The sequence below is a fragment of the Coregonus lavaretus genome, assembly GCF_964263955.1.
Source record: "Coregonus lavaretus genome assembly, chromosome: 37".
NCBI lineage: Eukaryota > Metazoa > Chordata > Actinopteri > Salmoniformes > Salmonidae > Coregonus > Coregonus lavaretus.
In genome coordinates, this window is record NC_140024.1 from 3174472 (window position 1) to 3189227 (window position 14756).

The following is a 14756-nucleotide window of genomic DNA, read 5'->3' on the forward strand; positions in this document are numbered from 1 at the left end:
GTCTTCAAGAGAGCGAGAGTTGCACCCCTTCTCAAAAAACCAACACTTGATCCCTCTGATGTCAACAACTACAACCCGTATCCCTTCTTTCTTTTCTTTCCAAAACTATTGAGCGTGCCGTCTTTAGCCAACTCTCTTGCTATCTCTCTCAGAATGACCTTCTTGATCCAAACCAGTCAGGTTTCAGGACTGGTCATTCAACTGAGACTGCTCTTCTCTGTGTCACGGAGGCTCTCCGCACTGCTAAAGCTAACTCTCTCTCCTCTGCTCTTGTCCTTCTAGACCTGTCTGCTGCCTTTGATACTGTGAACCATCAGATCCTCCTCTCCACCCTCTCCGAGCTGGGCATCTCCGGCGCGGCTCACTCTTGGATTGCGTCCTACCTGACCGGTCGCTCCTACCAAGTGGCGTGGCGAGAAGCTGTCTCCGCATCACGTGCTCTCACCACTGGTGTCCCCCAGGGCTCAGTTCTAGGCCCTCTCCTATTCTCGCTATACACCAAGTCACTTGGCTCTGTCATATCCTCACATGGCCTCTCCTATCATTGCTACGCTGACGATACACAACTAATCTTCTCCTTTCCCCCTTCTGATAACCAGGTGGCGAATCGCATCTCTGCATGTCTGGCAGACATATCAGTATGGATGACGGATCACCACCTCAAGCTGAACCTTGGCAAGACGGAGCTGCTCTTCCTCCCAGGGAAGGACTGCCCGTTCCATGATCTCGCCATCACGGTTGACAACTCCGTTGTGTCCTCCTCCCAGAGTGCGAAGAGCCTTGGCGTGACCCTGGACAACACCCTGTCGTTCTCCGCTAACATGAAGGCGGTGACCCGATCCTGCAGGTTCATACTCTACAACATTCGGAGAGTACGACCCTGCCTTACACAGGAAGCGGCACAGGTCCTAATCCAGGCACTTGTCATCTCCCGTCTGGATTACTGCAACTCGCTGTTGGCTGGGCTCCCTGCCTGTGCCATTAAACCCCTACAACTCATCCAGAATGCCGCAGCCCGTCTGGTGTTCAACCTTCCCAAGTTCTCTCACGTCACCCCGCTCCTCCGCACACTCCACTGGCTTCCAGTTGAAGCTCGCATCTGTTACAAGTCCATGGTGCTTGCCTATGGAGCTGTGAGGGGAACGGCACCTCCGTACCTTCAGGCTCTGATCAGTCCCTACACCCAAACGAGGGCATTGCGTTCATCCACCTCTGGCCTGCTGGCTCCCCTTCCTCTGCGGAAGCATAGTTCCCGCTCAGCCCAGTCAAAACTGTTCGCTGCTCTGGCACCCCAATGGTGGAACAAGCTCCCTCACGACGCCAGGACAGCGGAGTCACTCACCACCTTCCGGAGACATTTGAAACCCCACCTCTTTAAGGAATACCTAGGATAGGATAAAGTAATCCTTTTACCCCCCCCCCCCCATAAAAAAAAAAAAAAAAAAAAAAAAAACATGTAAAGTGGTTATCCCACTGGCTATAGGGTGAATGCACCAATTTGTAAGTCGCTCTGGATAAGAGCGTCTGCTAAATGACGTAAATGTAAATGTAAATGTATTCAGACCCTTTACTCATTATTTTGTTGAAGCACCTTTGGCAGCGATTACAGCCTCGAGTCTTCTTGGGTATGACGCTACAAGCTTGGCACACCTGTATTTGGGGAGTTTCTCTCATTTTTCTCTGCAGATCATTTCAAGCTCTGTCAGGTTGGATATGGAGCATTGCTGCACAGCTATTTTCAGGTCTCTCCAGAGATGTTCGATCGTTTCAAGTCCGGGCTCTGGCTGGGCTACTCAAGGACATTCAGACACTTGTCCCAAAGTCACTCTTGCATTGCCTTGGCTGTGTGCTTAGGGTTGTTGTCCTGTTGGAAGGTGAACCTTCGCACCAGTCTGAGGTCCTGAACGCTCTGGAGCAGGTTTTCATCAAGGATCTCTCTGTACATCCCCACAGCATGATGCTGCCACCACCATGCTTCACCGTAGGGAGGGTGCCAGGTTTCCTCCAGACGTGATGCTTGGCATTCAGGCCAAAGAGTTCCATCTTGGTTTTATCAGACCAGAGAATCTTGTTTCTCATGGTCTGAGAGTCCTTTAGGTGCCTTTTGGCAAACTCCAAGCAGGTTGTCATGTGCCTTTTACTGAGGAGTGGCTTCCGTCTGGCCACTCTACCATTAAGGTCTGTATGGTGGAGTGCTGCATAGATGGTTGTACTTCTGGAAGGTTCTCCCATCTCCACAGAGGAAATCTGGAGCTCTGTAAGAGTGACCATCGGGTTCTTGGTCACCTCCCTGACCAGGGTCCTTCTGCCCCGATTGCTCAGTTTTGCCGGGCGGCCAACTCTAGGAAGAGTCTTGGTGTTTCCAAACTTATTATATTTAAGAATGATGGAGGCCACTGTGTTCTTGGGGACCTTCAATGCTGCAGAAATGTTTTGGTACCCTTCTCCAGATCCTGTCTCGGAGCTCTACGGACAATTCCATCGACCTCATGGCTTGGTTTTTGCTCTGACATGCACTGTTAACTGTGGGACCTTATATAGACAGGTTTGTGCCTTTCCAAATCATGTCCAATCAATTGAATTTACCACAGGTGGACTCCAATCAAGTTGTAGAAAGATGCACCTGAGCTCAATTTTGAGCCTCATAGCAAAAGCTCTGAATACTTATGTAAATACGGTTTTCTGTTTAATAAATTAGCAAAAATGTCAAAAAACGTATTTTCACTTTGTCATTATGGGGTATTGTGTGTAGATTGATGAGGATATATATATTTTTAAATCAATTTGAGAATAAGACTGTAAAGTAACAAATTGTGGAAAAAGTGAAGGGGTCTGAATACTGTCCGAATGCACTGTATATTTTAGGCACTGTATTATTATTAAGCAGTAATGCCAGAGGGGGTGTGGTATATGGCCAATATACCACGTCTAAGGGCTGTTCTTATGCACGACTCAACGCAGTGCCAGGATACAGCCCTTAGCCGTGGTATGTGGTATATTGGTAATATACCACAAACACCCGAGGTTGCCTTATTGCTATTATAAACTGGTTACCAACGTAATTAGAGCAGTAAAAATACATGTTTTGTCATACCCTTGGTATACGGTCTGATATACCACAGCTTTCAGCCAATCAGCATTCAGGGCTCGAACCACCGGTTTATAATTATAAACAGATACCACGTGTATGACAAAAAAGTACTATTTACTGGTCTAATTATGTTGGTAACCAGTTTATAATTGCAATGTTTGTGGCTCTGTCGTAGCCGGCCGCGACCGGGAGACCCATGGGGCGGCGCACAATTGGCCCAGCGTCGTCCAGGGTAGGGGAGGGAATGGCCAGCAGGGATGTAGAGCATGGCGTTTGCAACGCCAGGGTTGTGGGTTCGATTCCCACGGGGGGCCAGTATGAAAAAATACAAAAATAATGTATGCACTCACTAACTGTAAGTCGCTCTGGATAAGAGCGTCTGCTAAATGACTAAAATGTCAATGTAAAAATGTATATGGCCAATATACCACGGCTAAGGACTGTATCCAGGCGCTCCGCATTGCGTCGTCCCTAAGAACAGTCCTTATCGTGGTATATTGGCCATATACCACACCCCCGAGATGCCTTATTGCTTAAATATACCACATATGATACACATGGTGAAACAAGCTATATAATAGTCTCCGCCTTCGCTTTGCACTAGATTCAGGCTGCAGTTACATGCCATGTCCACTAGATGTCAGTGTGCTGCAGAGGAGGCAGCACAAAGGCCCAGGAGTTTAGGATATTACGTCCTTAGTTTGAACCCAGCCATCAGATGGAATAATCAGTTGTAGGGGGATGTAGTGAACAGATGTAGAAAGACACCAGTGCTAAATAAGGAAAGGAAAATGTATCAAAGTATAATTCGAAAACCTACACAGATCCAAAGTAATTCTGAGTATCAGGTTGACAGAGAGTGAGCGAAAGAGTCAGTGGGGGAGCGAGGGAGGAGAGAGCAAAGGAAGCAGAGGCATTTCCGTAGCCCATGGGCAAGGCTAGTTTTTGGAGGATGTAAATGCGTTTTGATGATAGTTAATTGATAGGCTAACCTAGAGGAGAGTTGTGTTTGATATGCTGACAGTGCCATGTTCTAGAGGAGAGACAGTACAGTACGTCAGGAAGAGTGACGTTACTGCTGGCTAGAGCTGATAGCAATCAGAGTAGAACAGGAAGGGAGAGGGTCTAGGAGAGCTATCAACCATCTGTACACACACACACACACACACACACACACATACACACACACACACACGCACACACACACACACACACGCACACACGCACACCAGAATGAGTGGTGAATTTGCTTGATTGAGTGCTGCAGGCATCCAAAAATCGTTCTCTCCTTAATCGGCTTAATCCACACTGAGTGTGAACAGTTGCCAAGCCACACGCCTGCAGGCATGGAAAAAGTATGTGTGTGTGTGTGAGTGTGTGTGTTCTCAGCCTATGTGTGTGTGCGTATGCCTGTGTGTGTGTTTTTCCTCAGCCTCTGTGTGTGTGTGTGTGTGTGTGTGTGTGTGTGTGTGTGTGTGTGTGTGTGTGTGTGTGTGTGTGTGTGTACCTGGTGGACTTCGTGCCAGCCGTTTTCGTCCTGGCAGCAGACAGTGGCGTGTTCATGTAGCAGCAACTCACAGCAGAATGGGTCTCCTCCCACCATGGCTGTGTGGTAGAGCGCTGTCAGACCCCGACTGTCCTTATAGTCTGGAGATGAACCAAGCTCCAACAGGGTCTGCAACACACATGCATACACACAGATGCATGCGCGCAGGCAGGCACACACACACGTTGACATTAGATTTAAAAACAGATCAAAATACACCTTATGGAACAGCGGGGACTTTGAAGAGACACACACACAGGCACAAACACATTCATACACACACACGATAACATACGCACTATAGACACACGTAAACATGGATTTTGTGTTGTAGATATGTGGTAGTAGAACAGGGGCCTGAGGGCAAACACTTAATCTGTTGTGAATGGATTGTAATGTTTTTAAAATTGTATAAACTGCCTGAAGAGTAGCAGCTAATGTGGCTCCATAATAAATACAAATACAAATACAATCCTTATCAATGCAATGCATGGGTGACCGTAAGAGTAGCAGGGTTAATGTTGTGTGTGTTCATGTGCATGTGAGTACGCATGCGCGAGTGGGTGCGTGTGGGTGTCCGTACCATCAGAGTAACCTGGTTCTTGGACCTAGCAGCTTTGTGTAGGGCCGTCATGCCGTCTTTGGCCCTGAAGTCCAGGTGGGCCCCTCCATTCTTTAGTACCTTTAAAATCTCCACCACGTTATCCAGGTGGGACGCAAATGTCAGGGGGGTCTCTGTAGAATGTCATAGATGGGATAGAGTGTAGATCATGGGTCTCAAACTTATTTTGTCTGGTGCCACATTCTGTTAGCCTGATCCACCATCCTGACTGCTGCACTCTCATTTCATTTCAGAATGTAAGCTTTCTCATTTGCGATGGTCGAACGAGGCTAACATTCTGTCTCTATCCATCATTTTTTCAACAATTATGATGTTCCCCAACGGTCTACAGTAGCTTTCATTTTGGTGATTGTGAATGGGCTGGACACAGTGAACAGACTGTTTGTGAGTACTGTAGTAGAACACCACAGACAAATTAGAAGAGAACAGAGAAGAAAGGGACCAAAGATGGATCAGAGCACAGAATGGAACATAACACAGTCGGAATGGAACAGAAACAGAACAGAAAACAGACGAAATGGAACCATAAAGGAATTATAGGTCATAGAGGCAGTGGTGGAAAAAGTACACAATTGTCATACTTGAGTAAAAGTAAAGATAACTTAATAGAAAATAACTCAAGTAAATAGTAAAGTAAAGTACAGATACCCCCAAAAACTACTTAAGTAGTACTTTCAAGTATTTTTAATTAAGTACTTTACACCACTGCATAGAGGAACCACAACACAGACACAACAAACAACAGAACAGAAAAGAACAGCCAACAGAACAGATCAGAACAGCCAACAGAACAGAACAGAACAGGACAAGACAGAACAGACAAGAGAACAGACAAGAGAACAGACAACAGAAACGACAAAAGAACAGACAACAGAACAGAACATAGACAGGGAGAGAATAAGGTGCATCAATTAAACTCAGATCAGCGGTGATGGTAATAACACCATCCATTACTCTGTGCTTACACAGTCATATTTTCTCAGGAATCGAAGTGGTGCTCCCATCACTCTATTGTTCATCTTCACTGTCAGTGTCATTCATCATCCAATCACCGCAGTCATATGAAATCCCATCAATTCATCCACACTCGGCCACTCATCCATCTACACTGATGTCTGTCCATTGGTCAATAAGTGGATTTATAATGGCAGTGGCAGTGACACATTGGTTAAAAGTCCAATGTAGCCCTTTTTATTCCTTTTTTCTCAACACCATTTCGGGTAACAATTAAGTACCTTACTAACCACGTTTCCATCCAACCATTTCATGAGGATGAATTACCTGACGCATGAAAAAAGTCACAACCGGTCTGATGGAAACATGAAATACTGGTACAATTTCATATATGCCGACAGATCATTCGTTCCTTCGACATGGTGGGATCTTTTTGTGTCGGTAAAATGAATAACGCGAGAAATGGCGATGGAAAAACCTTTATGCTCAAATATTTATATAATAACCATCATATCCAAGCTTCCTGCCATCCAGGACCTCTATACCAGGTGGTGTCAGAGGAAGGCCCTCAAAATTGTCAAAGACTCCAGCCACCCTAGTCATAGACTGTTCTCTCTGCTACCGCACGGCAAGCGGTACCGGAGTGCCAAGTCTAGGTCCAAAAGACTTCTCAACAGCTTCTACCCCCAAGCCATAAGACTCCTGAACAGCTAATCATGGCTACCCGGACTATTTGCACTGCCCCCCCCACCCCATCCTTTTTACGCTGCTGCTACTCTGTTAATTATTTATGCATAGTCACTTTAACTCTACCCACATGTACATATTACCTCAACTACCTCAACTAGCCGGTGCCCCCGCACATTGACTCTGCAACGGTATTCCCCTGTATATATAGCCTCCCTACTGTTCTTTTATTTTACTTCTGCTCTTTTTTTCTCAAAACCTTTTTTGTTGTTGTTTTATTTTTATTTTTTTTGTTAAAAATAAATGCACTGTTGGTTAAGGGCTGTAAGTAAGCATTTCACTGTAATGTCTGCACCTGTTGTATTCGGCGCATGTGACCAATAAAATTTGATTTGATTTGATTTGATTTGATATCGAAGTAAACTTGGAGTCACGCGATGATTTGTTGTGTGGTCCTCTCACTACAACACGGGAAAGCACAGAGTTTAAAAGACTACAGATTACATAAATTATGATGAACTTCACAGGATGGTGAATGTGCAAGGTGATGAGCTTGATGCTCCTTTCCAATAAATATTGATAGTCTTATTCTGGTGACATGATGATCAATACTTGGCTGCCTTTTGACAAATACAAATAATATCGCTTTTATAATAATCTCATAATGTAGGTAGCCTCCCTGCACTGTATCTGCGAGCTGTTGGCTAAAGCGCACGTGCCAAGACCAGAGTGGGCACATTTGCTATATAATGCAACAGTTTTTGTGACAAAACCATCAGTAGAGTTGAAAATGTGATGGAAACCCATTTAACTTGTATTTTTCATTCGGTACATGGGAATTTACCCAAAAAGGTATAGACTATGTGCACTACTATGCGCACCGTCTTTTATCTGCAAAAAATATCTGTTTGATGGAAACACATCTCTGGTGGGAAATGCGCATATTGTTTTATACAAATTTGTTCATATTTGTGTGAAAATCTGTTGCAAATTGGATCGAAACCTGTGATTGTTTTCAATTAAAATGGTCAAAAAGAGACAAAAATAGCTTCTTAGCAAAGAGCAATTTCTCAAGCAAGAATTTAACTAGGACTGTCTGGGAGTGGTCTGAGTGGGGAGGGGTTTGGAAGAGGTTTGGAAATCTCTGTCTTATTGGTCTATTAAACAAATTTGATTTCACCAGGCAGGCCAAAACTCCCTCCCACCAAAACAGGCAGAAATTTCAGGCAGTCTTTTCAAATAGCTCTTACACTACAAGGGGCATTATCATCTTTTTCACAATTTCACAGTATTGTTCCAACCTCATAGTGTGGAAATATATATAAAACACAGGAAAATCTTGTTTTTGAATGCACGTGGCCTTTAACATACTCTACTGTATTATTAAAAGACCTGAACAATATAGAAGAAAAAAAAACATATAGCAGGCTTTGACCATGTTCTACTGTACAGCGTTATAAGGTTATTATGAATGATACTGCAACATGGCTAAGTGTGTTCATTTAAAGGGGAAATCTGCAATTCAATCAACAACAAAGTGTGTTTTGGTAAACAGCGGAGGAATGGCTGGAGAAATGTAACCACTCTCAAATGAATGGACAGAGCTATGGATGCAAGGTCTGACCATCCATGAGATCAAAATGATAGTTTAAACATGTCATAATAGTAAACAGTGTTTGTTTACAATTACATTCTTTACAAACAATGGAGTAAAACAGGCTTATATTGTGGCTTCTGATGGGGTACGACAGTAAACTCATGAGGCATTTCTATGTTATATTCTTCAAGAATCAATGGCTATATATCATTCATTCAAAAGTCCAAAAATGGATGTAGCAATCACACATTGCACCTTTAAGACAGGCATACAAAGATACCAATTCCTCTGTGAGATCTTGAAATGAATTCAATGAATTCAAATGAATATGGAATAGAAAATAGTTGTATGAGACACAGAGGGAGGGGGCATGGTAGGGGGTGAATGGGCGTCTGGGCAACACAGTGGGTGGAAATCTTCGGGATCAGTTTGTGTCGACCTACATCTGAGCCCCATGTAATTGTGATATAATTAGCTTGGGATTTAGAACAGAACATGCGTGTGCGTATGCCTATGTCCATGTCTGTGTATGTACTTCTACAGCCAAAATCAATGGTGAGCCAGAGCTCTATAATTGAGCGCTATTCTACAAGCTGCCCTTATCCCTCAATCTCCCAGCAACAAGGCGTAATCTACCAATACTACTTATATTCCATAAATACCCCTTCAATTACCCTGCTACGAGCCCTAACACCCTTAGGTACTTCTTTATTAGCCTTAACTGAAAGGCTGCATTTTTATCCAGCATGTCCAGTACTTTATTCACACAATGCTGACTGTGTCCCCAGCTCTTAAAATGCCGTAATACCTCTAACTAACTAACTCATTATATTATTTAGAACCCTTACAGCCCTAATACCCATAATAGCTGCACAGATTGCCTTAAAACCTCAACTAACCCCCCCCCCTTAGCCCCCAAATTTCCTCCTGCGTTTGTTAATTGATGCTCAGAGCATTGGAGTACATTCTGGCAGTACATAATGCCAGTTCAATGATGCTTCCTAGGAGAAGGAGTACACTGGGTTGGAATGATAGCGAACATAGTTTGCGAAGTTCTAAAGAGCATAAGAAATAGCAATCTCAAACAGATTTTCTGAGCTCTGTATGTTCATCTCTGCTCCCTCTTACCTCTTCTTATCCCTGTTGCTAACTCTGTGTACACCCCACAGGGAGGCTTATGGCCACTCTCCCCTACGCTAATGATACGGATCTCTGAGTAGAGTTGAGTAGAGTTGCCATTGATCTGTGTGTTAATTTAAAAATCAATGGGATTGATCAGGGGCTAGGTTGTGCTGCCTTGGTAGTGGGTGGGAGAAATTATCAGACAGATTTAAATGTGAGGAGCCACGGGGGTATTTCTCAGCAGTATCTATCTTGTTAGCACTGTGATTATGTCAAACCACCTGTGTTCATGATGTGTGTTTGTGCATGTGTGTGTGTGTGTGTAGTATTACCACCGGTCTCTGTATCCTGATAGTTGGGGTCCAGCCCTCTCTCCAGCAGCCTAGAGACTTTCTCCACCTGATGGTGCTGGATGAGGTCATAAACTCCTCAAGTTGGCCTGGAGATGGAGAGCGAGAAAAAAAGTGGAGTTAGAGAGAGAGAGAGAGAGAGAGAGAGAGAGAGAGAGAGAGAGAGAGAGAGAGAGAGAGAGAGAGAGAGAGAGAGAGAGAGAGAGAGAGAGAGAGAGAGAGAGAGAGAGAGAGAGAGAGAGAGAGAGAGAGAGAGAGAGAGAGAGAGAGAGAGAGAGAGAGAGAGAGAGAAGAGAGAGAGAGAGAGAGAGAGAGAGACTATAAAGAGAGAGAGTGTGTGTGAGAATGTCAGAGAGATGGAGGGGAGAAGGTTAGAAAAAGAGAGAAGGAGGGAGAAAGAGGGACAGAAGAGGGGGAGAGAGACAATAGAGAGAGAGAGAGAGAGAGAGAGAGGAGAGATAGATTGAATGATTGGGTGTGCTGATTGGAGCATGAAGTGCACGGTGGGATGAGTGTCCTCGTCTGAGTTCCAGGCCAGATATAAATAGATACGAGAACAGCTCCCTAAACACTATAGGAAGAGAGGAGAGGAGGAAAGGAGGAGGAGGAGAGAGGAGAAGAGGATGATGATAGAGAGGGAGGGAGAGGAGGGAGGGAGGGAGGGGTGATGGGGCGGACAGGGTGAGGGAGAGAAGGAGGGGAAAAAAAGAAGAATCTTTGAAGAGATGGAGGTAGAGAGAGAGAGAAATGTAGGGAGGAGGAAAGAGCAGAACATAGTAGAGGGTGGACCTGTATACACCTACATATGCTCCATCACAGAGTCAATCTATATGTGTCAGAAATAGAGTACATGGAACTGTACACCAGTATAGAAACCAGCATGTGTTCACTTCCCACCCTCTCTTTTTTCACTCTCCCTTCGTTTTCCGTCAGATACTGCTCTCTCAATTCAGTGATGTTATATTGGCACAAAATACAAAGGTGTGCAGCCTTAGCATAAATTCATTTATAATGACATAATTAGAAAGGAATATGACACACCATCAAGTTACTTTTATCATTTACTAATTATGATTATATATGATGTATTCATCATTTTTTCCTCATACAGTCAGTGAACATTTACCAGGGACAGATATGCAAAGTGCGTATTTTGTGTGCTTATGTGTGTTCGTGCATGTGTGAGCATATGCACAATGATCCAGGTAAACTGGGCACAGGTGAGAAATGAAATATACAGTGGCTTGCGAAAGTATTCACCCCCCTTGGCATTTTTCCTATTTTGTTGCCTTACAACCTGGAATTAAATAGATTTTCAGGGGTTTGTATCATATTCATTTACACAACTTGCCTACCACTTTGAAGATGCAAATTATTTTCTTTTGTGAAACAAACATGAAATAAGACAAAAAAACAGAAAACTTAAGCGTGCATAACTATTCACACCCCCCCCCAAAGTCAATACTTTGTAGAGCCACCTTATGCAGCAATTACAGCTGCAAGCCTCTTGGGGTATGTCTCTATAAGCTTGGCACATCTAGCTACTGGGATTTTTGCCCATTCTTCAAGGCAAAACTGCTCCAGCTCCTTCAAGTTGGATGGGTTCTGCTGGTGTACAGCAATCTTTAAGTTATTCCACAGATTCTAAATTGGATTGAGGTCTGGGCTTTGACTAGGCCATTCCAATACATTTAAATGTTTCCCCTTAAACCACTCAAGTGTTGCTTTAGCAGTATGCTTAGGGTCATTGTCCTGCTGGAAGGTGAACCTCCGTCCAGTCTCAAATCTCTGGAAGAATGAACAGGTTTCCCTCAAGAATTTCCCTGTATTTAGCGCCATCCATCATTCCTCAATCTGACCAGTTTCCAGTCCCTGCCGATGAAAAACATGGTGGTGGATGGTGTTCTTGGGGTGATGAGAGGTGTTGGGGTTTGCGCCAGACATAGCGTTTTCCTTGATGGCCAAAAGCTCAATTTTAGGCTCATCTGACCAGAGTACCTTCTTCCTTATGTTTGGGAGTCTCCCACATGCCTTTTGGCGAAGACCAAACGTGTTTGCTTATTTTTTTCTTAAACAATGGCTTTTTTCTGGCCACTCTTCTGTAAAGCCTAGCTCATGTGGAGTGTACGGCTTAAAGTGTCCTATGGGCAGATACTCCAATCTCCGCTGTGGAGCTTTTCAGCTCCTTCAGGGTTATCTTTGGTCTCTTTGTTGCCTCTCTGATTAATGCCCTCCTTAATGCCCGCCTGGTCTGTGAGTTTGGTGGGCGGCCCTCTCTTGGCAGGTTTGTTGTGTGCCATATTCTTTCCATTTTTAATAATGGATTTATGGTGCTCCGTGGGATGTTCAAAGTTTCTGATATTTTTTTATAACCCAACCTGATCTGTACTTACATTTCTCCACAACTTTGTCTCTTTTGAGAGCTCCTTGGTCTTCATGGTGCCGCTTGCTTGGTGGTGCCCCTTGCTTAGTGGTGTTGCAGACTCTGGGGTCTTTCAGAACAGGTGTATATATACTGAGATCATGTGACAGATCATGTGACAATTAGATTGCACACAGGTGGAATTTATTTAACTAATTACGTGACTTCTGAAGGTAATTGATTGCACCAGATCTTATTTAGGGGCTTCATAGCAAAGGGGGTGAATACATACGCACGCACCACTTTTCCGTTATTTATTTTTCAGAATTTTTTGAAACAAGTTATTTTTTTCATTTCACTTCACCAATTTGGACTATTTTGTGTATGTCCATTACATGAAATCCAAATAAAAATCCATTTAAATTACATGTTGTAATGCAACAAAATAGGAAAAATGCCAAGGGGGATGAATACTTTTGCAAGGCACTGTACGTCCATTTAATAATTTACAGGCCAATTCCACCTTTGCCACAGCATCCTGACTCAACTCGCCAACAGATAATGGACCTCAATTACGAACCTGTCTCTCACACTTCCTCCAAAGCTTGTTGGCCTAATAGACTTGCTGTATAATGACATCCACGACCCTGTTTTACATCTTAGATTTATATTCATGTTTTTGGGGCTTCCTTCCACCTGCTACCGGTTCAATTTCAGACTGCTGCAAAACTCTGTGTGATTGAGTGTGGTTATAAGGTGTGAAATGCCAGGGTTGGATGTGGCATTTAAAAGGTACGAGACAGGTAAATTTCCCTCAATGTGTCTCTCTCATGCTAATCCCTGACTCCAACAGGATCTCTCTCTCTCTCTCTCTCTCTCTCTCTCTCTCTCTCTCTCTCTCTCTCTCTCTCTCTCTCTCTCTCTCTCTCTCTCTCTCTCTCTCTCTCTCTCTCTCTCTCTCTCTCTCTCTCTCTCTCTCTCTCTCTCTCTCTCTCTCTCTCTCTCTCTCTCTCTCTCTCTCTCTCTCTCTCTCTCTCTCTCTCTCTCTCTCTCTCTCTGATCAATAATATAATAATACTTTTAGCAGAAATGTTTATTTTCTATTTATAATCTGTAGAAACAATGAGAATAGAAGGGTTCAAAACTTTTGTGAAACATCACAGTACAGTTGAAAAATATATGGCAAATAGAAATCCAATATGGATGGTGTTAAGGGATAGATGGGAGGTGTTGAATGGAGCTGAAGGATGGGACTAATAAAAACAACTAATAACAACAAGATAACTAGTGTAAGACATGCTGTGTCCATAAAAAGTATATAGGTTATATATTGTGAGCTTTTGTGAAAGAGCACAGCTAGAAAGATATGGCATATAGAAGCATACCAGATGGACATCATGAAAATGATCGGAGGAAGTTCAGGAGTAAAAACAAACAAAATATAATTATTGACTGTGTCCATAAAATGTATATAGTATGTATAAGTAGTGTGTATGTATGTGTGCATATATATATGTGTATGTATGTATGTATATATATATATATATATATATATATATATATATATATATATATATATGCGAGAATAAAAAAACATATGGGGTATTGGAAGTGATGCAGACAATTACATTGATGGAAGTTACAATCTATCTGCAATATTAAAGCTGATCTACCCCCTAAACATTTTAATTAAATATAAAAAAAGGCACTGTTTGTTTTAGTGGTACCCACTGTTTTTATTTTCAAAGTTAGGGAGGAAGAGGACAGAGGTTTAGTTTCCTGGGGTTTTGAACGGTGAGGTGTGAGCGATGACTTCGCAGCCTAGCGCGGAGGAGACGCTGTCGTTACGGCATGGATTCAGGTGTGTTCCTAAGAATGGAATTAAGGTGGAGGAGGTTCTGCTCGCGGTCGGCGAACAGGTAGGAGCTGAATTTATACATTCCGCATCCAGAATGAACAAAGCTGTGGTTGTGTTCATGAAAAGAGCAAATTTTGTGGGTCAACGTGCAGGGGGCCATGAGACGCAGGCAGCAGAGGCTGGACCTAGTCATGCGACAGATGGTAGTGTAGCTAAGGCTGGGCCTAGTCATGCTACAGATGGTGGGGTAGATGAGGCTGGGTCTAGTCATGCTATAGAAGGTGGTGTAGGTGAGGCTGGGTCTAGTCATGCTATGGATGGTGGTATAGCTGAGGCTGGGTCTAGTCATGCTATAGATGGTGGTGTAGATGAGGCTGGGCTTAGTCAGGTTATACTAGTGGATGAGGAGAGTATAGTGGGGAAGGGTAAGCGACTGGGGGGGTGGAGGAGGGGATCAATCGTCGTCGGGTGAGGTTGTGTCTCTCTGGCGGGAGGTAAGCTTGGCTTATATGGCTTATATACATAGTTTGGGCTTTGTCGAGTAAAGCTTAAACTATGTATTTAGAT

At 43.6% G+C, this 14756-nt stretch overlaps 1 protein-coding gene across 1 annotated transcript in view; it reads right to left on the bottom strand.

Moving 5' to 3' along the window:
• Positions 1-14756, bottom strand: part of LOC311111929 (SH3 and multiple ankyrin repeat domains protein 2-like) — a gene marked incomplete at its 3' end in the record, with an annotated part of 165570 nt that overhangs the window by 127161 nt on the left and 23653 nt on the right. The window contains 4 exon segments of the mRNA XM_084154853.1: positions 4599-4766; positions 5221-5372; positions 9952-10040; positions 10042-10058. Coding sequence (XP_084010979.1) covers positions 4599-4766; positions 5221-5372; positions 9952-10040; positions 10042-10058 — 426 coding nt within the window.